At 38.5% G+C, this 27,981-nt stretch overlaps 3 protein-coding genes and 1 long non-coding RNA gene across 6 annotated transcripts in view; 3 read left to right on the plus strand and 1 right to left on the minus strand.

Moving 5' to 3' along the window:
* Window positions 1-27,981, minus strand: part of LOC311264849 — an 83,536-nt gene that overhangs the window by 52,075 nt on the left and 3,480 nt on the right. The window lies entirely within an intron of this gene.
* Window positions 1,215-6,141, plus strand: LOC311264701 (taste receptor type 1 member 1-like; the record flags this gene model as incomplete). The annotated part of the gene is made up of 6 exons (XM_084365792.1): window positions 1,215-1,396; window positions 1,537-1,852; window positions 2,001-2,726; window positions 2,975-3,181; window positions 4,813-4,933; window positions 5,213-6,141. 6 exons carry the CDS (start codon window positions 1,215-1,217, stop codon window positions 6,139-6,141), a joined length of 2,481 nt encoding a protein of 826 aa, XP_084221918.1.
* Window positions 11,905-18,760, plus strand: LOC311264702 (taste receptor type 1 member 1-like; the record flags this gene model as incomplete). Its single annotated transcript, XM_084365793.1, has 6 exons — window positions 11,905-12,086; window positions 12,387-12,699; window positions 13,103-13,828; window positions 13,976-14,182; window positions 17,449-17,569; window positions 17,832-18,760. The coding sequence occupies 6 exons, from the start codon at window positions 11,905-11,907 to the stop codon at window positions 18,758-18,760; spliced, it is 2,478 nt and encodes an 825-aa protein (XP_084221919.1).
* Window positions 26,314-27,635, plus strand: her3 (hairy-related 3; the record flags this gene model as incomplete). The annotated part of the gene is made up of 4 exons (XM_084365794.1): window positions 26,314-26,574; window positions 26,694-26,789; window positions 26,911-26,992; window positions 27,157-27,635. The coding sequence occupies exons 1-4, from the start codon at window positions 26,521-26,523 to the stop codon at window positions 27,633-27,635; spliced, it is 711 nt and encodes a 236-aa protein (XP_084221920.1). The 5' UTR covers window positions 26,314-26,520.

Here is a 27,981-nt window from a genome sequence, read left to right on the forward strand (position 1 = left end):
ATGGCAAATTTTCCTATTTCAAATTACCTGTGTGGTCTACCATTCAATCCTGCAGTGATCATTTGTAAGAGGAGGTGGTCTTTAAGCCTAAACCAGAGATGCTGGGTTGAATTAATTTTATTTGTGTAAATTTGCTTGTGACGCTATGTAGTGTGATGTTACAAGGTCATCTGTACTTGTGTAAAATATTCTGATAGTATAACTTTCTTCTAAAGGGGCATTAAATTGTGAAACATGCCCTGCAACAAGAGTTGTTGCTTAACAGCCTTTTGTGTTTTAGTTATTATAAAACAAAGACAAAACAGTTTGCTGAACATCAGCCATGCAATGACAGACTTTTGATGGTGAAAGGGAGACAGTGGGTGGAAAAAAGTTTTTAGTGGATAATCTGTTGGATTTTCAAATGTAATGCCTCAGCACATCCTGGTCCGAATTAAGTAAAAGGTAATATTTCTAAATATGGACATTGTGGATGCACTTGTTAATTAGACAGCACAACACCATAAGATTTGTATATACACCAATATAATATTATAATATATAATATTTTCATTATTTAAAATCCTTGATATCATTGTAATTGTGTAATCATGTTTCCTTTGAATCTGATTGTTGGTTCATTATGTGATAGAATGATGTTTATCTCTGTTATTCTTTATATAAAAATTCAGGTGTAATCAGTTTTGTTTGTATCATCTTCACCATGATGTTTGCAGGTTGAAACTGGTTAGCAATGTAAAACATAGAAATGTTTTAAATTTCTAATATTTTACAATTATTATTTTATAATTTTACTCTTTGGTCAAGTGCCTAAAGCCTACTTTTTATTCTAAAATCAATGGCAGTCCTTGAAATCAGGGAATGGTAAAAAAGGAACATGTAATGCACAATTTTTAAACATAGATATAATTTCTGTTTTCATCATCATCATATTCGTCACACAGGTATATATAATCAATAAGGACTACAGATTTTTTTTTTTTTTTAACTCTGTTACAGTATGTACATGTAGACATTACCGGCAAACTGTCAAGCAGCAGATTAGATGCTTTTGCATGCTGGTTTGTAAATTCCCCTCCAACCATTTATAGTTATTTGCCACTCTTCATGCACTCCCACATGCATGGAAATGACCACTGGGTCTCATAACCTTCTAAAGGCAGAGGCAAATTGCATTAGAGTTCACATCAGACCTGTAAACAATAACTGAAACAATGAAAAACCGTCTAGGTTTTCTGTGTCTCCTGGGATTTGTTTTTCATGCCTTGGCACAATGCACCGTCCCAGCCTCAGAATTCCATCTGGAAGGAGATTATTTAATAGGTGGACTGTTTGATATTCATCAAGCCAGTGTACCCCTTTATCATGACAGACCAGAAGCCATCGACTGCTCAAGGTGAGTTTTTCTAAATACATCTTGGTTGAGTTATTTTTACTTTACAAACAGTACTGTTTAAAGCAATTTGGCAAAACTGTAAATAAGCTGCAATTTGAATTCTTAACCCTTTTCTCCTGTTGTTCTTTCTCTGTCCTCAGTCAACCTTTCATTCTTACACATTATCGAATGTTTCAGTTGATGAGATTCTCCGTGGAGGAAATCAATAATTCTACCAACCTACTGCCAAATGTATCTCTGGGCTATGAAATATTTGACCACTGCTCAGATACACAGAGTTTTCCAGGCATTTTAAACCTCATCTTAGTCAATGGCATGATTCAACCTTGGGGTGAACAACATGAGCAACAAACACATAAGTCCATAGAGTCCAAAGTAATAGCAGTGGTTGGCCCTTTTTCAAGCACTCACACCCTGACGGTTGCCCCATTGTTCATGGTGGATCTCATTCCTATGGTAGGTTTTTTCAGACTTATATCAATACAGCATAGTATAGGACAATGTTATAGTCATTTTGTTCATTTGAAACAGCTATTATTGTGAATTATCATTGAAAATGATAAATAAATGATAGAAACTGATTATCTTATCACTCTATTTACAGGTCAACTATGGATCTTCTAGTTCTGTCTTTTCAAAAAAAGCTAAATTCCCCTCTTTTCTGCGAACAGTGCATCCCAATACAGACTCCATAGAAGTGATTTTTAACATTGTGCAGCACTTCAACTGGCGCTGGGTTGCTTTTCTTAACAGTGATAATGATTATGGCATTGATGGACAGGAATTGTTCATAAAGAGGATTAAGGACACTGAGATCTGCCTGGCCTACACCAAAGGCCTCGGTGACAAGCCAGATTACTCTCAAATATTCAAACAGATAGAGGCACAGAGGATATACATCATTATTGTTTTTGCACCTGAAATGACTGCTGAAGCTCTCATTGAGTCAGCAATACAACTGAATATCACAAACAAAGTGTGGATAGCAGGGGACACATGGTCCTTAAACAAGAGGCTCCCCAAGACAAAAGGAATCAAAAATATTGGAACTGTAATTGGGTTGTCACAGCCATTACAGACAATACCTGGTTTCAATGATTTTATCTATGCTTCCAAAAGCCAGAACAATTGTCTTAATGCAGAACAAAATATGTTTTGTAATCAGGTTTGCAACTGCAGTAACCTGAGAGGAGTAGATGTACTTGCTGCAGACCCATCTTTCTCTTTTGCTGTTTATTCTGCTGTATATGCCATCGCTCATGCCTTACATAACACCTTGCAATGTGGATCTGGCAGATGTGATGGGAATATTAAAGTGTACCCACATATGGTAAGTATACAAATCATTTAAGATTGTTTTTTATTTACTAAGCTTATTTGAGTTATTTTGCTCCTCTCTGAATTTTGCTCCAACTTGAGGTTGTCAAAAATTATAGGTAAATCTATTAGTTTTTTGTCTTTTAGCTTATTCAACTGATATAAACAATGTAATAATATGTAAGCATATAATTATTTTTATTGTGAACACAAAGAAGTAAGTAAAACATTTGAATCATTTGAACTTTGTACCCACGCCAGGTTCTAGCAGAGCTGAAGAAGTCCAATTTTACACTTTTAAACCAGAGTATTCAGTTTGATGAGAATGGTGACCCGAAGTATGGATCCTATTCTATTGTTTTCTGGAACCACAGTGGTGATGCAGAGGAGATCGGCTTTTATGAATTATACCCAAGAGTCAATTTCTTCATCAACAACAGCAAAATTCAGTGGTACATGGACGGAGAAGTAAGTTGTTTTCCCTTATTACAATATGTTTAGTATAATGTGTATTTTAATGCAATATCTAGATTATCTACATTAAAAATGTGTTATGCTTTTTCCGTTCCACAAGGATATGTCTGCGTGTGTGTGGCATTTTTGGCCACGCTGAGTCAAACCACATAGTATTGATTTGCATTTCCAATACCAGTTTAACCGCAAAGAGAAATGCCTCGAAAAAAAGGAAGGAGTCATACAAGTGTGGTGACAAAGAGAGGAGAGATTCCCAACTGCAAAACGGACAGGAAGTTAGCTAAAATTAGTGTAAAGTCCTCCATAAAATAGCTGCTGATGATTAACAGTAGTTAACAGAAGTTATTTTCAGACGTTAGCCTGGGCCCGAGGGACAACATCGTAATAAACATTGTATTTAAAATAGAGAGCCGAAGTCACTCATCCTTCATGGGATCTTCAAGGGATGGTAGTGGATGGAGAGAGACAAATAATTTGTTGCTCCTGTTTGGATTGTGCAATGACTTACACATATGATGTTTGTAAATTTAAAACAATTTTTCAACTTGAGAAACTTGCAATTAGCCATAAAACTAATAAAATATAAGGCTGTGAAAATATGTAAATATAAAGACCACACACCCGACAGTCGCATTAGTGACATTGTTTCATTGCACGGTCACCAAAACCCGTACGTAAACATTGTAGACTTGGTCCTGTATATTAGCAGCTCACAGAACTGATGAATTCTCCTTTCATATTACTGCAGTTGTTAATATGGCCAGATGTCTTGTGATTTTCATCTTTTTTAGTAACTTTTCTGTGCCAAGGCACCGGCCATGTTGTTGTCGGTGACATGTGCTGAGCGAGATTATGTAGTCCACTGAGTGGTTTAACACAAAACTAGATGATATTTTACTTTATTTAAGACCAACTGTGACTTTCTTGAGTTGGAAAATTATCTTTTCAATTGACACACATCATATATTTACTTCATGGCACAACTCAAACAGGATCCAATAATCATTTGTCTCTCTCCATTCACTACCACACATATTTTTAAGGTCCCATGGTCTACTGGGCATGACTTCGGCACTCTAAAGGGCTTCTGACTGACTGGCCACAGGAAGTGAAAATGTAATTTTCTGCAACAATAGTTTGCTTAGTTTGGACATTACGTCAGGGTAGTTAAGATGAATCTTGTGTCTCAGTGGTGCTGCCAAACAACAGCACAGCTTTTGTATCAAACTAACTAGCTTCAACGTATTGTTTACTTTACACTCTCACTTAAGACATAATTTACGTATTGCTGGTGCAACGGGCCACAGGAGACAACTTATTAGAGGAACTGAGGGGCTGAGGGGTCCAGCTCTACTTCTGCCCTGCCTCCAGGTAGTCTGCCTGAAGTGTCCCGCTCTACTCCTCAACAGCCCACAGGCCTTCTCGCCTTAGATCCCAGTCTCGTCCCTCAATTGTCAATTGTCATTGTCTAATAGGGTCGTTCCATTTTACATAAAGTCTTCAAACTTATTAAATGCTGGATATGTGCAATAACTGATACTTCACCCTTATTTGTCCCAACTCATAACAGTTTTCTTTTGGCTTGACTGATATTTGATTTGTTGCTAAATGATTGTCTTGTACAGGTGCCTACTTCAGTGTGTTCCCCAGAGTGTCCTGTAGGACATGCAAAAAAGCAAGATGGAATCCACAAATGCTGCTTCACTTGTGAAATCTGTCTGAATGGAACTTATGTCAACAGTACAGGTGAATTATATGAAAGGATATGCAATGAATTGTGTTTTTGATTGGTTCACTGTTGTCTTCAACAGCAAAATAAACCTAGCAATCTCCAATACATTCATAGTCTTGTTGCAGTCACCTCTTGGGTAGTTGTTACTATAAAGAGGTGAAGTCAATTTGACATTAAATAAAATCTTGATCTCTCTTTACATAGAGAATTTTTCAAAAGCTTACACTTTTACTAATTTTCTTCCTCTCATATATTGACATTCTGTCCTTCTTTTGTGTTTTTGTGTAAAACAGAGGATCCCTACAAGTGCATCCAATGCAAGAAGACAGAGTGGTCTGCAGAAGGAAGCACATCATGCAATCTGCGGGTGGTGGAGTACATCCCATTCACAGACAGTGGAGCTATAGTGATCATGGTCGGGACCTGGGCCTTGGTGGGTCTCACAGCAGCCATGTCCGTCCTCTTTGCTGTCAACTACAACACACCTATTGTCAGATCTGCTGGGGGACCAATGTGCTTCTTAATTTTAGGCTGTCTCAGTCTGTGTAGTATTAGTGTGTTCTTTTACTTTGATAAGCCAACAACTTCCTTTTGTATCTTAAGATTCTTGCCATTTTTTTTGTTCTACACTGTTTGTTTGGCATGTTTTGTTGTGCGCTCGTTTCAAATTGTTTGCATTTTCAAAATAGCTGCCAAGTTCCCCAAGCTCCACAGCTGGTGGATGAAATATCATGGACAATGGCTGGTCATCACTGTGGCATTTGTTACTCAGGCACTCATACTTGTTATCTGCTATTCTTGCGCTCCACCCAAGCCCTACAATGAAACAGTTTGGTACCCAGACAAAATAATACTTAGTTGTGACTTTCATCTCAAAACATTTTCTGGTTCCATGATTTTACTTTCATCTTTGTGCTCTCTTTGCTTCGTTTTCTCCTACATGGGAAAAGATCTCCCAAAAAATTACAATGAGGCCAAAGCAATAACCTTCTGCCTGCTCCTGCTGATCCTCACATGGATCATTTTTGCCACTATATACACGCTCTACCGTGGCAAGTACATTGAAATTCTTAATGCTCTGGCAGTACTCTCCAGTCTCTACTCCTTTCTGTTGTGGTATTTCCTCCCAAAATGTTACATCATCATATTTCAACCCCACAAAAACACAAAGCAGTACTTCCAAGGTCTCATTCAGGATTATACCAAAACAATTAGCCAGTAGAAGCTTCCAGTAAATATGTGGATCTACAGACAGAGTACCTGATGTGCCTCAGGTTTTCTTAATATTTTCAGTTCAATTTTAGTAATCCTGCTATTTTAGCCTTCTAAAGCATCTGGCTGTTGTTTTTGTGAGGTATAAATCAATGAGCAATACATCTTGAAATTAGCTATGATACAACAATCCAACAACAAGCACAGGGTGACACATTTTCTATAAGAGAAGTTTTCCCTTAAAATCCTGTTTAGCAAGACTTTGACATTTGGTCAGCAAGAGGGTCTTTTGCCTTGCCCTGATTTGAATGTTATGTGTAGTGATAATGCTCATTACAGAGAGGCTGTACACTAACTGCTTCCATTCAAATAATCCACCCAATAATTTTGCCAAATGAAAAAGCAAATTACAGATAAAGCTGACACATTAAATAGTGGATACAGCTGTATGTATCCTCAAGATAAAACGTACTTGCTACACTACTGAATCGTCCAAATTAAATTCTTAGTGAGGAAAATAAATATCTGCACTCAATAATTTCAAAGCGGAAATTTCTACAATATTGAACTATCAGTTCATGAATAATACCAGGTCAGAAATGTGTCTCACTTACACTTGAGAAAGAGCTGTTTTTATAAGTTCAACTTTTGTTCTTGAATAACTAAATCCAAGAGATCATGTGTTTGTGAGATTATGTGTTGTCATATGGATTAAATCACTTCTTAAAACCCACTTTTATAGACTTTTATGTGAAGTCATACTTTTTTAACTGAATTTTTATTCTTCCATCATTTATTTCTTTTCCTAGTCTTAGACTATGTATCTGTTTTTAATTCCTCCCTTGTGATATTGTTTTCCTTTGCCTTACCGTCCTTTGTCGCTTTTTTTAAGTCTTTAATCTATTTGTTGTCCTTTACTTTATTTTTACTGATCATAATCTTTTAATCTTTTCTTAATTCCTCTGATGTGATGTCTTCTTGTAATCGGCCTTGATTGTTTTTATTCTTGTAATTATTTATTTTTTTACATTTTATTTTCTTCTCTCTCTCTTCCTTTTCTGAGATTTTGCCTGCTTTTATTCCTTTTACTTGATTGATATTGACTTTTTGTGATTTTACATTTTCTGTTCTGCCCCCTTTAACTCACCTTGGACTAGACTTCTTTGTGTTTGGCTTGGCTGTTTATTCTGTAAACCAAAGTTTACTGCTTTTGCTTGAGTGTCAAAGCACTTTGTAAACTCTGTTTTTAAAGATGCTATATACGTTTATTATTAAATCTCTATTCAATGTACACAATACTTTAAGTGGACTAAAATCATAGTAGGTTATGTGTAAGAGTGGTTAAATAAAGATATGAAATTGGATGTGTGTCTGTGTGTTTGCTGTAACACTGATCTCACCACACGATGGCACCAATACACTGTGATACTGGGTACAGGATGACAAACACACTTGATACAGTATGTGTCAAACACTCAAACAGAGGCAGGGAGCGAACATACAATATGTTACCTAAGATTCTCCATGGGGGACATTTTTTGTGTTGAGCTTGCTATTAGGATGCAGGACATTAAGGCTTTTGTGCAGTTTTTCAAAAGTTTCAACTTGTGCAGGATTTGTTTACTCAACTTTGCTCAAGTATTAATTGTACATTAATTCATATCAAACTCATACATTGGGGTAATCAAGAGCCCTGATGTATTCTACCATTTGCCAGTGTGTGCATGGCGAGTTCAAGATGGTGGAACCTGGAGCACATTGGCTGCCGCTCCGTGTTGTTTGTGTTGTTTTTATTATCCTGCTTTTTAACCTGTAAAGTGTCTTTGTGTACCTTGAAAAGAGCTATATAAAATAAATGTATTATCGTTATTATTATTATTATTATTATTATTATTATTATTATTATTATTACTATTACTATATACCTTTGTAGACACTTTAAGTCGCCACTATCAAAGTATGAAGGGATGATGAATGAAATGTGATGTGATGTAAAACCTCAAGAGCTCAAAGCCATAAAGTTATGCTATGCACTCTAAAAAATAATTCAGGGGACCTGTTACCACCACTTAATTAAATGCATGGCTGCAAGATAAAAACTCTAGTTTATTGATTTAGATAAGCCTTTCAAGTTGCAAACGTTATTTGATGAGTTGTGTTGACACAATAATGTTGGTGACTACAACAACTTAAAATTGTGTGTAATTTACACTCAATTTTCTGTGTTGATTGATTGAAAACAAAATTTAAGTTGTAGTAACTTAATAAAATTGGCTTTATAACTTAATTTTTCTCTACCTTGAGTCCCCTCCCCCACTTCACATGCCTGGACAAGTTCAGACAGTTAGTCGTGTGTTAGAGGACCTGGAGGCTGAACAAATATAACAAACGTTCAAAGTGAGTATCATTTCATTTACAAATAAATTCTACTTAAGCAATGAATTTGGGCATACTCTGAATTGTGATGTGACCAATAGTGGACTCGTGTACGAAGGATAGGCTACAACTGCTAATGCTGTTCATGAAATATGTTGTACTACTACACGTAACGCTAGTCATATTCAGCAGTTTAATTTGGCCATCCTCCCCTTTAGTTTAGCATAACAGTGGATAACAGATGATTCATTTGACAAATCTGCTCAGCTAGAGAGGGCTTTTCATTTGGCCGTGGGGAGGAAAAACATGATTCAATTTTTGCACTGATTTAAAGATCAGTGCAAACTGTTGTTTAATTTTCTTCATTGAGCCAAGACATTTGTTTTCAGAGTGTAGGCTGCAGGGATAATCTTTGGTTTAGCTGCATTCTGGTGCAATGTAACCTTGGATCCATCTAAAATGAACCGGGTACTGAAGAGGGATGTACATAAAAAAAGCACAAAGGTTGCCCACCTACTTTGCAGAGGTCAAAAAGAGAAGCAGTGCAGTCTTACATGAAAGTTATATCTGCTGACTCGATGGGCTCAAATGGGGGACCACAAAGAGCCTCCTCAAGCACCTAAGCAAAATAATGGGATAATGGAATTGGACTAGATTGGACCCCAAGCATCTAAATCCCTTTAAGAAAAGTATTGCAAGAGGCTGAGCACCATCAAAGCCAACATGACTTAAATAGAAATCATAATTGTGAAAAAGGAGAGATCCAGTAACTCCTCAAGGAATGCCAAAACATGTACAATAGAGCACTGAAATGGGAGTATGTTTTGGTTCTGATACCACTGCTTGAATGCCTGCCATTTATAGGAACATAGGCCTCTAGTGGATGATGCTCTCACTCCTGTGACATGGACCTTTTTAACTGGTCCATGTAGACATGAAACTTATGGAAAATTCAAGAAATACTATGGATTCCAGCATGGATGCCTAGGGTTGACTGGAGCCGGCATGGAAGCACACAGGAGAGCAGGTCAGCAGGAAGCCAAACAGAACAGTGCTGAAGATCTCTGCAGGAGCCAAGACAAGGGAATCAGCACAAAGGCAAAAGCACAGGAAACACGAAAATACAAAATAGCAGCACTCCGAAGTCACCATAAAGGATGCAATAATCTAGCCCGAAGTGGTGGAGAGACCAGGTAGATAAAGCCAGAGGGTGATGAGTTGATCTGGAACAGGTGTGCCACTCTGCTGCTGCTGCTGCCACGCCCACAGACACACACACACACAGGAGAAGGAGCAGGTGAGGGAGAAAAGGGGGGGGGAAGCAGGTAGGGAGCCGAACACAGAAAAACAACAGGGCTGCCACAGTAGCATCGTGAAATAATGAAAGAAAATATATCAGAAGTGCGTAACTTGAGATTGCATTGTTGCTGTCGCTGTCACTGTCACTATCACTGATGGAGCTAACCCTGATAAGCAGTGGAAAATGATAAATGCATTGAAGGAAGACCCATGTATATACATATGAGACAAAAATATAGATTAATGTAATATTAATTATAATCTTGTGTTTTCTTGACATTTATTTGTTACAATTGTATGTGTGCCAAAGAATGGCACTTAGGGAGCTACAGAGTGTCGAACGTCTACTTCTATTGGTACATCACCTGCCTTAAACTGTATTTGGACATGTGCAATGCATTGCATGGAAAGAGAATCACATCTAATAACTAAAATGTAATCATAACGTCCAAGAAAATGAAATTTCACAGTAGGGCCACTGTGTTGATTATCCAATGATTAACTTCTTGAAATTGAAGCGCAAATATGATAGCAATGACTGCTCTGCACCACTATTGTCCAGAGCCTTACCCACCATCCACAACAAATTTCAGAATAATGTCACTTTAACAGTAATTGAGTCTCATGTAAAAAATGTAAACATACATTTCTATACTTTTTATGAAACATGGTTTTTATGGTCCTGATGTGGTGTTTTGGAGATGACATTTGGTCTTAATGCTGAGTCATGGTTAAAGGTAAAAGCTGATTCACCTTGTGTATTAACTTCACTGAGTTTCAGTCTGTCTCACTTCATAGAGGCCTATCCCTTCCTACCATGCAGAACGATGAGGTCCGCACTTACACCAGCAGGTTGACTGAATTCAAATTCTGGTGAGAGCCCTGGACATTAATCACTTTCATCTGCTGACTGATTGCAAATTTTCCTATTTCAAATTACCTGTGCAGTCCAACATTAAATTGTGCAGGGATGATTTGTAAGAGGAGGTGGTCTTTCAGCCTAAACCAAAGACACTGGGTTTCAAGTAATTTGTGTAAATTTGCCTATGACACATCTAGTATGATCTTACAAGCTCATCTGTACTGAGAACATGATTATAGTATAAATTTCTTTTTAAGGGCCATTCAATTATGAAATATGCCCCTGAAATTCATGAAGGTGGAAGGAAGACAGTCTGAGTTAGTGACCATTTGAAAAATTTTAAAAAGTTTTTTTTTTTTTTTTAGTGGATAATCTTTTGGATTTTCAAATTTCAAGCCTTTTCACATCCTGGTCTGAAATAAGAAATAGGTTTTAACCCCTTTTTGATGGACATTGTGGATGCAGCCGTCAACTGGAAAGCATATCACCATGTGATTTGTATAGATAGTATTTTATTAGTTTCATTATTTCAATACTTCATCATACTACATCATTGAAATGGTGAGTTTCTTTTTAATCTGTTTTTTTTATTTAATAATGTGATATGTGATAGGATAATGTTTACCTATCATCATTTGTTTTAACTATCTGCACCATGATGTTCACAGGTCGAAACTTGTTACTGTTAAAACCATTCAAATTCACATTTTTCCCTACATTTTTTTTTCTCAAATCAATACCAGTCCTTGAAACCTTTGAATGGTACAGAGGAAAGTATGCCACATGTTGTAGTAAAGGGAACATGTTTGCAACATTTTAAACATAGATATATTTTCTATGTTATCGTAATTTAGTCATCATCATTTCTGTGCCACAGAGCTGGAAAACTAAAGTGACTTTTCAAATTTGTTGAAAGGACTTCTGTATCGTCTTAGAGGATTATCATATTTATTAATGATAGAGGTGTTAAACTTGCTTGCTCATGGTGATTGTTACACTCAGTATGTAGTCATCACAAGGGTTCTGTGCAGCAGCAGTTTAGATGCTTTTGCATGCTGATTTGTAAACTTTCCTCCCACCATTTATAGTAATGCATTTGTCACACTTCATGCACTCCCACATGCATGGAAATGATACTGGGTGATGGATATAGCCATCACCTGTGTCTCATAACAAGGCAGAGGCAAATTGTACCACATCAGTTTCACATCAGATCTGTAAACAACAACTGCAACAATGAAACACTGCCTGGCTTTTCTGTGTCTCCTGGGATTTGTTTTTCATACCTTGCCTCAATGCACTGTCCCAGCCTCAGAGTTCCATCTAGAAGGAGATTTTTTGATGGGTGGACTGTTTGATATTCATTTAGCCAGTGCACCTCTTTACCATGACAGACCAGAAGCCATTGACTGCTCCAGGTAAGCAACTAAATCTTGGTCGATGCCTTCTCAAGATGAAACAAAGAATATCAAATGATCCAGTTAACTGCTACATGATCAAAGAAGATGTATAACATTGCATCTTACCTCAGTCTCTGTTCATTAAAAAAAAAATGTAACATCCGTGCGGGATCCCAGGAATGATAGTGATATTTCAGCCTTCACAAACAGAAGTGCTTAAAGCACTGTGGCAAAACTTGCAAGTGAGAGGTTTTGAAGCTACACTTTAAATTCTTAAGAACTAATCCCTTTCTCCTGTTGTTCTTTCTCTGTCCTCAGCCAACCTTTCATTCTTACACATTATCGAATGTTTCAGTTGATGAGATTCTCCGTGGAGGAAATCAATAATTCTACCAACCTATTGCCAAATGTATCTCTGGGCTATGAAATATTTGACCACTGCTCAGATACACAGAGTTTTCCAGGCATTTTAAACTTTGTCGCAGTCAATGGCATGATTCAACCTTGGCATGAACAACACCAGCAACAAATAAGTCCATACAAAACCAAAGTCATTGCAGTGGTTGGCCCTCTTTCAAGCACTCACACCCTGACGGTTGCCCCATTGTTCATGGTGGATCTCATTCCTATGGTAAGTTTTTTCAGACTTATACCAATACAGCATAGTATGAAGCGGTAATGTTATAGTTATGAACATAGCAATGCAGTGTATATACAGTTGAGGCTATTTGTCGGTGAATAAATGCTCCGACAAGAACCATGCCAAGTTCCCATGTCTTGCTTTCCACCTGCCAATTAAAGTCAAGTATTCTTGGAGAAATGGCAGCTTCAACTCAGGCTCACTTAAGGTGGACTGGCCTTTAAGGTGGAAAGTGTACAGTATCTGTTCTCCTTTTAGTGAGAAGCTAGCCAAACAACTTTTCTGACGAAAACCCTGGTATAGGCCAATATTATTGTCATTTATTTTATTTGAAACAGCTTTTATTTTGAATTGTCACTGAAAAAAGTGAACTTCTCTATCACTCTATTTACAGGTCAACTATGGATCTTCTAGTTCTGTCTTTTCACAAAAAGCTAAATTCCCCTCTTTTCTGCGAACAGTGCATCCCAATACAGACGCCATAGAAGTGATTTTTAACATTGTGCAGCACTTCAACTGGCGCTGGGTTGCTTTCCTTTACATTGATAATGATTATGGCATTGATGGACGGGAATTGTTCATAAAGAGGATTAAGGACACTGAGATCTGCCTGGCCTACACCATAGGCCTCGATGACAAGCCAGATTACTCTCAAATATTCAAACAGATAGAGGCACAGAGGATATACATCATTATTGTTTTTACTCCTGAAACGACTGCTGAAGCTCTCATTGAGTCAGCAATACAACTGAATATCACGAACAAGGTGTGGATAGCAGGGGAAAGCTGGTCCTTAAACAAGAAGCTCCCCAAGACAAAAGGAATCAAAAATATTGGAACTGTAATTGGGTTGTCACAGCCAGTAGTGACAATACCTGGTTTCAATGATTTTATCTATGCTTCCAAAAGCCAGAACAATTGTCTTAATGCAGAACAAAATATGTCCTGTAATCAGGTTTGCAACTGCAGTAGCCTGAGCGCAGAAGATGTAATTGCAACAAATCCATCTTTCTCTTTTCCTGTTTATTCTGCTGTATATGCCATCGCTCATGCCTTACATAACACCTTGCAATGTGGATCTGGCAGATGTGATGGGAATATTAAAGTGTACCCACATATGGTAAGTATACAAATATATATATTTTTTTAATGTAATAAGAGTATTTTAATTGTTTTCCTTCCTTTATGCTTATGTGTAATAAGCATATATATTTTTTATTGCAAGCAAAAATAAGTAATGGTAATTTGAACTTTGTACCCACGCCAGGTTCTAGCAGAGCTGAAGAAGTCCAATTTTACACTTTTAAACCAGAGTATTCAGTTTGATGAGAATGGTGACCCGGAGTATGGATCCTATTCTATAGTTTTCTGGAACCACGGTGGTGATGCAGAGGAGATCGGCTTTTATCATTTTTACCCATGGGTCAATTTTTTCATCAACAGCACCAAAGTTCAGTGGTACACAAAGGGACAAGTAAGTTGTTTTATTTCCTAATTATAATATTGCAGTATGTAGTATATGAACAGTTTATACATATCTTTCCATGAAAGAATGGGTTTGGTTGTGGTTGAGCGACGTTTAGAATCAGCTCTGACAGGCTTAACATAGATCAACCGATGGTGGTTGTTAATGGTGTCATTTGCAGTGAATTATACCCAACAATCACTTTCTTCATCAACACCAGCAAAATTCAGTGGTACATGAACGGAGAAGTAAGTTGTTTTCCCTTATTACAATATTTGTAGTATACTGGGTATTTTTTTTAACAGAATATCAAAAGTTTAAAATAATTTTTCCTCCCTACAAGGATATGTGCCCGCATGCCATATTCCACTCTGCTCCCGAGGTTGTGTTTTCATTGTTTCATTAATTCAATCAGAGCTTCCTGAGTTATTTTTTTACTTGCCTCTCTCATCATTGTAAATCACTTCACTTCATGACTTTGTGTGTTTTTCTCATCTGTCTGTCTGCCACACCCTGACTGGTTTCAGCTGTTCCTGGTTATCCTCCCCTCTCTAGTGTTTTTAGCGTGTGTTCCCCAGTTCGTCTTTCTAGCTCATTCTAGTCTCTTTTTTTTTATCTTTGCTTTGCTTTTCTGGACCTGTTTATTGGATTTTGATTCCTGCCTGCTTTTGTTTGGATTTGTTTGCTCTTTTGGGCCACCGTCTACGGAATTGAATTGAATTGGAAGCTTTTGTACTGTTTTTGTGTGCAACAAATTCATTGACCTGCTTCAGCTCTGCCTCCGGTGTCCTGCCTTTGGACCTACTTCTCGTTCTCCTTTTTCTCCTGCACAAGTATAACAGTAGTCATGGACTCAGCAGACACCTTATCAGATTAACTGTATACGCTGATTTCAATCAGAATTCCTTCTCAAACCCCCTGTCCCTCTATTTTGATAGGCATCTTGTAATGAACACAGAAAGGCAGGGAAGTGTCTTCTAAGCCTAAACTGAGGAACTTGTTACTTGTGTGGGTCGCAGACTTCCTTAACACCTCTGCAACTCAGCCTGCTTCCCAGCCAGCTGGTTTCCACCATGCTAGCCTGGAGCCTTCTAGCCTCCGGAATGCTAGATTCCAGCCTGCATCCCAGCTAGCTGGCCACATAAGAAGAGTTGTCGTGGGCAGTGGCGCAAAAAGTGGGTATGCACTATATGCGGCGCATAGGGGCGCCGCGCTAGAGGGGGCGCCAAAGCGATGGGGGGGAAAAAAATTTGAGTCGGCATTTTCTGTATTTAACAGCCGTTTGTGCATGTGTAAATCAATGATATGATCAGTAACAGAGAGGCATGTCATTAGGCGCCCCTCCGCTCCCTCACCTCCCCTCCTCACGCCCCCTCCCACACACAACACACTATAGCCGTTCCAGTGCGCGCCCCCTCGAGCACGCGCTGGAGCGCGGTTTTTTTTTTTTTTTTTCCGTTTTGAATCGTGTTGTTTACATGACAGACGGGGGGCAGAGATGGAGAGGCAGAAGAGAAAGCTCTCGGGGGCACAAAACAGAAAGAGGAAGAGGGAGAAGGATAAAGATTTTGAGGGAATGAAAAAAAGTTTTTCTAAGTGGTTGAAAGACAGTGGGTAAGTTATGTCAGTGTATCAAGAGGAGGCTTGTAAATATTCAGGTTAGCTAAAGCTACTACTAGTAAAACGACAGGTTACTGTTGTCTTGTTGCAACTGATTACAGTACTGTGTACTGATTACAGATCATGTCAAGAAAAATAAAGGAACATGTTTGTAGTGATGCTCCTGTCAATGCTCCTATTTAGTAAAGTGTAATAAAACCTTTACCAAAACTTTATCAGTACACCTGTTCAACATGCATTAACGTGAACATGTAGAGCACGATATTTTAATCTGCTCCGTCTGTCCGCATTCACAGTCGCAGCACGGGGCAGAGCAGCTAACGTTAAACAAGCTAAAAAGAAAGCTGTCTGTGTGTCATCTAATCGTTAATCCTATAGTTTGTCACAAATCTAATACCTTGCAAACTCTCGTATACCGCTGCTGACTGACACAAGCAGCCCCTCCCTCTAACGTGCAGGCTCACAGCAGGAGGACAGCAGCACGGAGACAGGAGAGGAGGAAGGATCTGATACTGAAACACGTTCTTTATTCTTTCAAAACGTTACTTAGTATTTAGATGCCAGGAATATGATTTCATTTAGTGACAGATAGAGATTTGTTTCTTATGAGATATTATTGAGTTAATTTAAAAACATTTGGAAATGTATGAAAGGTATGAATAATGATGGGAAGGAGGAGGAGGAGGAGGAGGAGGAGGAGCAGGCATCTGATTGCAAAAAAAAAATTCAGGCGAGAATAAAAACATTCTACTTCAGTGTGTTCCAACTTAGATTACTCAATGGTAGTAAAACTTCAGAGTGTTACCTTTCAAAAGAGTAAGCTGAAGCTTATCAAAACATACCTTCGTTCGAATATGAGCAATGATCGCCTGACCCAATTAGCAGTGATCTCAATTGAAAACAGTGTGGCACGGTCTATTTCATTTGATGCCATTCTTGATAAATGGGCGAGTGCAAGGGCACGCCATGTAACAATGTAGTGGTAACACTGAAACATATAAAAACTGTTGTTTAGATGCCATAATGTCATATTTGCAATACAGACCCACTGCTACATGTTATTACATTATTTTTTGTTATTGCTGATCACCTGCTGCAATATGAAAAATAAAAGTGTGTGAAACATTGAAGAAAATAGAAAAAAAGGGTGGTGGTGGGGGGCGCGGGGGGGGGGGGGGGGGGGGGGGGCGCCTATAATATGTCTGCATACCCCTCAGAAAGTAGGTAGTTGCGCCCCTGGTCGTGGGCCCCGACATCATTGCAAGTCTCAGCAGCCCAGCACCCCAGACCTTTCACTGACCCCACAGAGCTGCTACCAGCTGATCAGCTTGGGAGGATGTCTGGAATTGGATCTGTGTGTCTGTGTATGAGCATTGTTTCCTCCGCAGTCTAAATTGTTCCGAAAATATTTTTTACTGGTCATAATAGCATTATTGATCACTATCATTGCTTTAGGCCATTGTATCCACAAAGCATCTTTCACTACCAATTGTCCATTGTGCAATCTGCGGGGATGTCTAAATGTAGTACTCAATGTCTAATTTTGTAACTAATGCCTTGTAACTGATACTTCACCCTTATTTGTCTCCACCCATCACAGTATTAATTTGGCATAACTGATATTTGATTTGTTGCTAAATAATTGTCTTGTACAGGTGCCTACTTCAGTGTGTTCCCCAGAGTGTCCTGTAGGACATGCAAAAAAACCAGATGGAATCCACAAATGCTGCTTCACTTGTGAACTCTGTCTGAATGGAACTTATGTCAACAGCACAGGTAAATTTTATATATGAGAGGCCATGCAATGAATTGTGTTTTTATGGATTCACTGCTATCTTCAACAGCAAAATAAACCTTCTTAGTCTTGTTACAGTTACTTCCCGGGAAGTTGTTACTATAAACGACTAAAGCAAATCTGACATAAAATCTTGCTCTTTCTTTACATAGAGGATTTTCCAAAAGTTGACCTTAACTAATACTTTTACTAATTTTATTCCTCTAATATATTGAAAATCTTTTCCTTTTTTGTGTAAAACAGCAGATCCCTACAAGTGCATCCAATGCAAGAAGACAGAATGGTCTGCAGAAGGAAGCACATCATGCAATCTGCGGGTGGTGGAGTACATCCCATTCACAGACAGTGGAGCTATAATGATCATGGTCGGGACCTGGGTCTTGGTGGGCCTCACAGCAGCCATGTCCGTTCTCTTTGCCATCAACTACAACACACCTATTGTCAGATCTGCTGGGGGACCAATGTGCTTCTTAATTTTAGGCTGCCTCAGTCTGTGTAGTATTAGTGTGTTCTTTTACTTTGATAAGCCAACAACTTCCTTTTGTATCTTAAGGTTCTTGCCATTTGTTTTGTTCTACACTGTTTGTTTGGCATGTTTTGTTGTGCGCTCGTTTCAAATTGTTTGCATTTTCAAAATAGCTGCCAAGTTCCCCAAACTTCAAACATGGTGGATGAAATATCATGGAAAATGGCTGGTCATCACTGTGGCATTTGTTACTCAGGCACTTTTACTTCTTATTGCCTATTCTTTTGAACCATCCAAGCCCTACAATGAAACAGTTTGGTACCCAGAGAAAATAATACTTAGTTGTAATCTTAATCTTAAAGCATCTTCTGGTTCCATGATTTTACTTTCATCTTTGTGCTCTCTTTGCTTCATTTTCTCCTACATGGGAAAAGATCTCCCAAAAAATTACAATGAAGCCAAAGCAATAACTTTCTGTCTGGTCCTGCTGATCCTCACCTGGATCATTTTTGCCACTGTATACATGCTTTACCGTGGCAAGTACATCCAAACTCTTAATGCTCTGGCAGTACTCTCCAGTCTCTACTCCTTTCTGTTGTGGTATTTTCTCCCAAAATGTTACATCATACTTTTTCAACCCCACAAAAACACGCAGCAGTACTTCCATGGTATCATTCAGGATTATACCAAAACAATTAGCCAGTAGAAGCTTCCAGTAAATATGTGGATCAATAGACAGAAGACCTGATGTGCCTCAGACATTATGAATTTTGGAAATGCAATGCTAATAATTTGACTTTTTTTAAAATGAAAAGTACTTTATATTTATCTTTTTGACTTGTGAGGAACATATGCTAACTGTAATGGCTTCCCTCCAAATTGTTGCAGTTTTAGTAGACTTGTCACTATAAACACTAGAATTAAATTCTGTATTGAGTAGAAGAAATCTTAGCACTTTGCAAACTTTGGAAGGTCTTATTTCTAAGAATATGTGCCTTGAATGTATTTTGTTGGTGGTGAAATTTTTTTCGATTTAAATTAAAATACTTTCAAAGTAAAATATTTAGATTAACATATTTTGAATTAAATATGTAATTTAACAGCATCAGGGCATTTAGTGAAAACCCACATCCAGTTAATTCTGCTAAGCCTCTGTACTAATTCAGATTTCTACATGTAAGTGTACATTTTTACATTTAAGAGGTATCAGAATAATAAATTAGAAGTATAAACAAAGCTTGTTACAGTGTATCTATTAACACATCTTTATAGGATCCTTCAAATTTCTATATATTGTGTATTTAAAAACATTGGAAATACTTTTTTTGAGAACAAAAGCCTTCCTGTCTGTATTAAAAGAAGGGAAGGATGTTATCATTTAAAACAGTTGTTAATCTTTGAAAAATGCAAACTTAGAACCAATGTAAAAAGCCAAAAGATGTGTGTCAGTTTTGGCGGTCAAACTATGGAATGGACTGAGTGAAGAGTTGAAAGTGTGTCGCTCTCTGAGGAGTTTCAAAAAAGCCTTAAAATGTAAATAGACTAAGGATTATTTTTAAAATGATTACAATTTAAATGAACGATTTCAATTTTACAAGTAAAATTTATGTATTTATTTTTTAAATGTTTAAGTTAGGCTACTACAAATCTTTTAGGTTCTAGGTTATTTTATGGATGATATAGGATAGGCAAAATTAAACCTATTCATTTTCCAGTTATTAACTGTAAGAAATTTGTGTAAAATATGTTTTGTTTCTTATAAGATATGCAACCGAAATAAAATTATTCATTCATTCAAATTTTTAATTTACATGTACAGCAGTTATACTATATGACAGTAAGATTGATTCAATAAAGAAACATATAATGGAATGTGTGTTTTTTTTTTTATTCATCCGTTTTTTTTTAGGTTGCTGTAACACCGATGTCACCACATGATGGAACCACTTCACAGTGATGCTGTCTGCAGGCTAGACTACAGTTCCATCACATAAATGTACAACTTAATCCTCCTCTCAGTATGTAGCTTTTATGTTCACCAACATAAAAGCCAGATAATAAACACACAGTTTTATTTACCCCTCCTTCTTCTTTAAGCCATATTCATTGCCTAAATAAATTAGACTGAAACTTATAGCCTAATTGAAACTGGATGATGTGAATTAAAGCTTAAATAAGGGGAAAATCAGCTCAAATGAAGTCTCTGTTTGAAGAATTACGAAGTGATGTTTAACTACCTTTCAAGGTTTTATGCTACTGTAAGTGCAGCTATCTGTGGGTTTTTCTCATTCCAGTGTTTGAATAGTTTTTTTCTGATACTTCTCAGAAAAAAATTCTTGTAAATTAAAAAATGATCTCTCGGCCAGATGTTGTGGACATACACCTCTGTGGTGACAGGTACCATTTGCTGTCAGCAAGCTTAATTAAAAAATTGTTTACAGTACAGTGAAAACAGACATCTCTAGAGCAGGTTGCCCCAGTGGGAATCAAACCACCAACCCTATCTGCCCACCTGAACTTAACAATGTCCAAACTCACTGGGAAAACACAACAGCAACTTTAATCTTCTTGTTCAGCCTTGGAACTACATTAATTCTGTAATCAATTACATCTTCATAGTGAAACACAACCCTACTGCCAGTAGTGACAATGAAGTGACAACATGTTTCATTTGGAGACATTATTTTTTTGTTGTTGTTTTTAAAGATGAAGCCCAGCGTACCTTTTGGTTGCTTTGACAGCTTGACTTCGTACTGACAAAATGAGTGATGAGTCAACAACGCTGACCTGAGCACTGACGGTCGACCATTTTCTGTCTTCATTTGAAAGTCAAAGTTTCACGCCGTGACGCACAGCAAGGCCGGGGTGCCCCACAAAGTGAAACGGAAAGCGCCTTACCGCAGGGGGTATGTGACAATTCCAGAGGGTAAATTGCCATTTTGTTGTGGCTATTCAGTTTCCTGGCCAGGAGAAGGGGAGGATGGACCGTGAAACTAGGAACGAATTGGTAAATAGTGCCACTTAGCATGGCATATGGCGCGTTTGGAAAGCTGAACGCTGACACCAACAAATTGACGATTTCATACCAATTTCAGAGTTACATTCGCCACACACGTTGCCACACAGAATTTTAGCGTGATCATCCATATGTGAGAAGTGCGAGACTTCCGCAGCATGCTATGGGACGATTAAAATAACTCCAACTGTTTAGAGTTACAGGGTTATAAGCACTTCAATCTTGAATCAGTCTAAATATTTTTAAAGCAGTAGTTGCTCCTGCAATAGCAAGGGCTAACATGCCTTGATTAATTTTATTTTACAGATTTTTCATTATTATTATTTTGTTCAAGTCGAGTAAAGCAGCATTTCTGCTGAGGGGACACATATTTCTGTTTCACAAAATATGGAGCGAGGAAAATTGGAGGAACGCCCCACGGCTTTTCACTTGTACCTTTCAATTTTCCACTTTGGTCAGATAAAGAGAAAACCCTGGGAAAACTTGGCCCGCATTTGGTCCTTCCTTTTGCGCCTGGAGCAAAAACAAAACGCACTTTAAGTAGAGGCCATTTGCGTTTGGTTGGCCATATGGGATTTGTCTTAAAATGTTCTTCTTTTGAATCAGAGTGCAGGTCCCTCGCCGGTCACTGAGACTGATGTTGACAGATCTGCTCTCATATTTCCCCGAACTTTAAAAAGTCTCCGTTAGTCCGATGTCCGCATGTAATGATCAGTTATTAGATTAGAATCAAGCGCAATGTATTTGAAACACGTCTAAAACACTGTTGGTCCTGTCTTTCAGAATATAGATGTAATTATTAACAGAGAGAATAGTTAATGACTCAATGAATTCATGTTTAAGTGGACATCTACTCACTGTCAATACAGTTGGGTCTCTTTCAGCGATAACAATTAGTTGGAGTTAATTTTTAGTCCAAGTACTATTGTGTAACACTGTGTGGGTTTAATCTACAGAGGCTGACGTTGCGCGTAAAGACATGCATCTCACCAGTAGGACTTTATCTTCACCTCACATGTTAACAACAAGACATAGAAAATCATTTCCTCCAAGGTTTATTTTTATATGCTTTTAATCTCGAATCAAACGCTTCATTTCCACGTTGGTCATATGCCTGTTAACTGTTGTTTTACGCACGGCTAAATACTGTGCCTTAAAGGATGCTTGGTTATTCTCATTCAAATCTTGCTCAAGTGGTTCAGAGTAAATGGCAGATGTTTTGCAATTCAAGGCGCATCAATACCCATGCGCTTTAGTGTTTAACAATGGCTCTCCTCTTTTGTTAGGCACTTGTGTCTTTGAGCTCAGAGCTCGACAAAGGCTTCATCCTCCAGCGAGTTATAAAGTTACTTTCCAGTCAGTTCATTTCGGCCCTTGAGAAAACCTTAAGCGATGTTAATGTGCACCTCTCGTCTTTTCATGCGGTAACCCCGGCACACACAGGCATACAGCGGCCATTGTGTCCCCAAACCAAAGTAAGAAGTCTTTAAATAACCCGAGGACCAGTCTATAGAAATTCATGATGCGATTTCTATTTGATGTTTGATCAGAGCTTCGTCAACAGGTCCGTCGCGTGGCTTTTCAGAAAATCCTGTTTATATTTCTAATATTTTTCCAGTGCACCTGTCCATGTACCTGCTCTTTTTACTGTGACCTTGTTACTCACAATGAGCGTTTTGGTCACACCATTGCTGCCTCAGGTCCATCTGAATAGAAGGCGGTTCATCGATTTGCTCCGCTCACGGTGCGCCGAATTATGGCCCTGTGTTTGCATATTTTAACAGCGTTCTGCTGCGGCATGCAGACATGCTATAATCTGATAATGCATGCATTTGGCTACAATATATACTGACGAAATGAATTAAAACATTGGTCATTTTTTAAATATTGCTCTGCAAAATACAATGACCTGCATCCTATAATGCCTATTTAATTATTATTTAGTATTTAAGTGTAAGTGATAACATCGGAATGCATATGGTTAATTTATTATATTCTAGCCAGTGATTGCAATAATGGAGTTTTTTATGTTGCTCAAACACAGTATTCTTTGTTATCTATTGTCATTCGTAAACATACTTAGTATTAACATATTGTATTCTTCAGAAGTAGCCTAAATGGAAGATGTAGATAACCTGCACTTCAGCTTCTATTATAGGCTACCCACCGTTTTGGTATATGCCTAACCATTGGCTTGCAAATGTCTCAGTTTCCTTCTAAGAAGAAAATAGTTTATTGCAGTAATTGCGTAATTGCTTCACTAATTGTTGTTAACAAGTTCCCCAATAGTCCAATTATTACAGCAGCATTGTCAGGTCCCCGCCGGCAGGCATCCATGACAAAGGTCCGCTAGGGTTAATGAATGACCTGAGGCTGAAAAGTGAAAGTGGAGCGAGAGCCCGAGCCCTTTTATAAACATACACTTAACTTGTCATTTAATGGCACTTGCATTATTATGTCCACTCGGGAAACAAGTTTCTCGTTGCGCTATTCTTATGGATAGATGATGAGATAACGACTTTTGTGAAGAGTGAGGAGGTATTGGAGGGAAACAGTGTTTAAAACCTGGTTGCATTCCCTCACAGCAGACCAGTTGTTATTTAAAAAACACATAAAAAACACCAACCCCTCCTTTCATTTTGAAAATCTGAGTTCCCGTTTTTGACCCCAGACAGGAAACACTAATTGAAATTATACCGAATAATCAAGCGGTGAAATCTCTACACCGTGGCGCAGAATAACAAGACAGGCGACAGTTGTGATGCCACGGCTCCATGCTGAAATCAACGCTCCACGGTCTTGTGTTAAAACCAAGCGTGAAAAAGCAGATAATGTGGCGTCCAGGGAGGACAAAAGCTCACTTACATCGGAGCACCTCGGCCAAATTTCATACCAATTAAATGCTTCAGTATATAACACCACAATTGTGGTCCGCAAGTTTTCGGTACATTTTACGCAATTAGTGTCCTCTGACACAAACCTGACATGCCCGTGCTTCAATTGTCTCTTTGAATTATCAGCTGCCACGTGAAAATGTGATTTAGTTGCGAAAGGCCAATTCATCTCGTTTAAACAGCGGGAAAATGCATCAATTGTAGATCTATGATACGACGTTTAATAAACACAATTACAGTGCTCAGTAGGTTTCAGCATACAGATAGTGCAGTTTGAGCTACAGTATTTTAAAACAAAATCTGTTAGCGCCTTGGTGGCAATCAACATAGATTTGCTGATTAAAAAATGTTGATAAAAGTTCACATGAAGCAGCTGATTGTACAGAAAGTCTTGTTTATCTTGTCAAAACGGAATGAAGAGAAGAGTGGTTCACTTTAGAAGTGGAGGGAATCTTTTGATGCCCACACGTTTGTGGTCACAAAGCAGACGTAAAGAAAAGATCAATGGCGCACTATCCACTATAAACTGGCCTCCTTTGACGCGCGCTCTCCACGGACTGAATACAGATGCCCCTCCTTTACCCGGACCCTCAGTCGCTTTAACACACGCATTGTATGCTGGATCAGGCAAGAAGACCTGGGCAGTTTAAGAAAGCTTTTCTCAGCGTTGTCGCGTGTCTTTCAAAACGCTCCATCTATACCAACTTTCTTTAGCTCTGGATACTCTCAAGTAACCCCAAATATCTAAATAACTGGACACCTTCACCTTTATAACGACAGTCCTAAGGCCTAGCATTCCATATCTAAATATTATTATATATTTATTTACTTTATTTTATTTGAACCTCTTTTTTAACCAGGATGGGTCCTACTGAGATTAAAAATCTCTTTTTCAAGGGAGCTCTGACCAAGACAGGCAGCAGCACAAAAATATAGACTTACTAAAGAACAGTTGTGGAAGAAGTACTCAGATCTTTCTATTTAGTAAAAGTAGCAATACCACAGTGTATCTGTTACAAGTTAAAGTCCTGCATTCAAAAATTTACTTCAGTTAATGTATGTCAGTATTAGCATCAAAATATAGTTCAAGTATACCAAAAGTGCTAATGTGGTGAATTTGTGACACATCATTGTGTAAGCAGTGCTGTATTTGATAAAGTGGGGGTGAATTACAACTGCTATATATTCTGTCAAGTAGTTTAATCCATAACAATCCATCATAATCTATTAGTTGATTGGTATTTTATATTGCCACATAACTAAAGTTGTCAAATCAATGTAGTGGAGTAACAAATGCAATATTGGCGTCCAACATATAGTGGAGTAGAAAGGAATAGAAAGTACAAGTACCTCAACATTTTAGTATTAGTAGTATAATATTTGAGTAAATGTATTTAGTTACTTTCCACCACTGCTGCAAACCATAGCTTTAATTCCCCCATTTAGTATTTTCAGATGGTCTGTGAGCACAAGATGCGCAGTGGACTGCAGTGCGCCTATAGTCAATACATTGTTTCAGCTGGTCTGACTTTCCCAAGCCTTCGCCCTTTTCAGGGAGCAGTGTGGAAAATCGGGAGGCGAGGGACCGAGGACAAGGGGCGGCCCGCGATTCTCCTCGGTGCCTCACCGCGCCTGGTATGAAGACAAAAACTGGTGACGCACAATAGCCAAAGAATCCTAAAGTGTTAACAGGTTTTTAAAATCTGGTATTTGTTTTCGTGCGTTACATGTTTGTTTGTTGATGTGTATAAACATACGCGTAGCTGCACCTTATGCCTAAAAAACAGTAGGCTAGCTGTTGGTCTGACTATTTGCAGGTGTAACACTTTTACAACAAGTGGCCACCAGAAAATCGAAATGTTGTGGGGACACGCAGGGAATTACCACGGTGCTGCCTTCGAACTGGTGGCGTGAAACTCACATATAAAAGATTGAATACAGGAGTGAATGGTGCCCACACCATGCTCACCAAGCAGAACCATTATGATTAGCCATTATGTGTATCATTTTTACGCTTCTCTTTAGTTTTTTGCCCCACACGTTGTTTCTTGAGTATCTGCACTTAATACAACCATTAAGCCTTAGGCCATGCACTGTACCTGATTTATGGCCTGTGTATGACTTGTGCTTTAGATAGGTTTTCATAACATATTTAACAGATATTCATATGTAAACTCTGTCTGATTATTCCTCTGCATTCTGAAGGCCCTGCATATCTTAACAGTAAGTTGATGAAAACAGATTCAGACAAAACTTACAGTGGAGCGGATTTGTAATAAAAATCGAACATGGGTAGAAATGACAAAACATACAACCATTTTAAATATGTTTATAAACAGCATAAAATGATTCACTTTTCAGTGGTGCGTCTAAGCATTTGGCTGTTTTGGCTGTCAAACAACGCCAGTGTTGCTCACTTGAGCGCAAGAGACAGGCGGGACTGTCTGCATTGAGATGTTAAGTGGGTGTCTCTATATAAATCCACTCAGGGTGACCTCCTTCATTCGTGCGCCAGAGAGGGAAAGAGATTAACTTCAAGGAAGCCAGACAAACAGAATGGTGGCATCGACAGACAGCGCAGAAAAGTCCAAACCCGTGGCTGGAAACAAGGTGTGTAGAGTAACTTATTAGGAGGAACTGGATGTAACCACAGGAGATTTAAAAACAACAACAACAAAATGACTCGTTTGTTTGATGCAGTATTAATTTTACCCGCCTTTTCTTTACAGGTGTCCAAACCACTCATGGAAAAGAAACGAAGAGCTCGCATAAACAAATGTTTGGACCAGTTGAAATCACTTCTGGAGAGCTACTACAGCACTAGTGTAAGTATGCAGGCAGCTTCTTTAAAACTTAAAACACCTCAGGACAGATTTAATGCAATTGATGCTTAAGTGATAATCATTTGCTTGAGTAATAATTATTTGATGTTGTTTCTTTCCTCAGATTCGAAAGCGCAAACTGGAAAAGGCCGATATCTTGGAGCTCACTGTGAAACATCTAAGGAACCTCCAAAAGATTCAGAGCTGTGAGTCATAATCTCACATCTTATAATAGACCAAGCCGTCAAATATACAAATACTCGGCTGATTAAACGTTAATTTACGGATGCTTCAAGCTCAGCTTTAAGCACAACTTTACGCTCAGAGTCTGCGTGTTTCTCACCTTCTGATGTCTTTCCATTGCTTTCAGGCACTGCCACTGCTTCCGAGTTTCCTGATTACCAAACTGGCTTCCGCAGTTGCCTGGCAAACGTCAACCAATACCTCATGATGGCAGACAACTTGAACGGGAGCGACCGCTGGATGTTATCGCAACTTTCCAGTAAACTCTGCCGCTCCAGGGGACGGGAGGAAGTCTTCAGCACCATGGACAGCGGCCTGGGCCAAGCTGAGACACAGGAGGAGGTGCGGAGACTTCTTCCATCTGCAGCCGGACCCGAGGAGAGAAAATCAGCCAAATCTAAATCTGTGAAAGGCGACAGCGCAGTCACATCTCCTTCTTTACCGAGCGAAGACGCACGACAGCCATCTGGACACAAACAGGCTTCCCTTGTTGTGGCGCCCGCACAAAACACTCAAGAAAAAAGTCCAAGTCACAAGAAGTTTCACTCTGTCAGTCACAGGAATGAAGCTGCAAACACTCAGCAGCACATGTGGCGGCCTTGGTAGAGGCACAGTTGTCATAGCTTGATTAAATGTTTATAATTGCACTGTATAGATTTACACAATATGTTATAAATTGTATATGTTTTATTTTCTTAATAAAATTGGTGAAAGAACGAATACGCTGTCTCTTTTATTAAGCTGCATATACATCTCAACCTTCAACTTACGTGGAAAGGGTCGTTTCGTACAACATGTGATTTATAGCAATTGGTGGTTGATCTGTAGAGTAAATAATGATGATTTTTCGACATAATTTCGGTAAAAAGAGGGAGATGGTGGGTGAAAACATGATTGATTGATGGGTAGCTGCGATGTAGGCCTGAGAAACTATCTTGATTTCCTGCTTATA

The sequence above is a fragment of the Pagrus pagrus genome (assembly GCF_965226575.1).
Source record: "Pagrus pagrus genome assembly, chromosome: 11".
NCBI lineage: Eukaryota > Metazoa > Chordata > Actinopteri > Spariformes > Sparidae > Pagrus > Pagrus pagrus.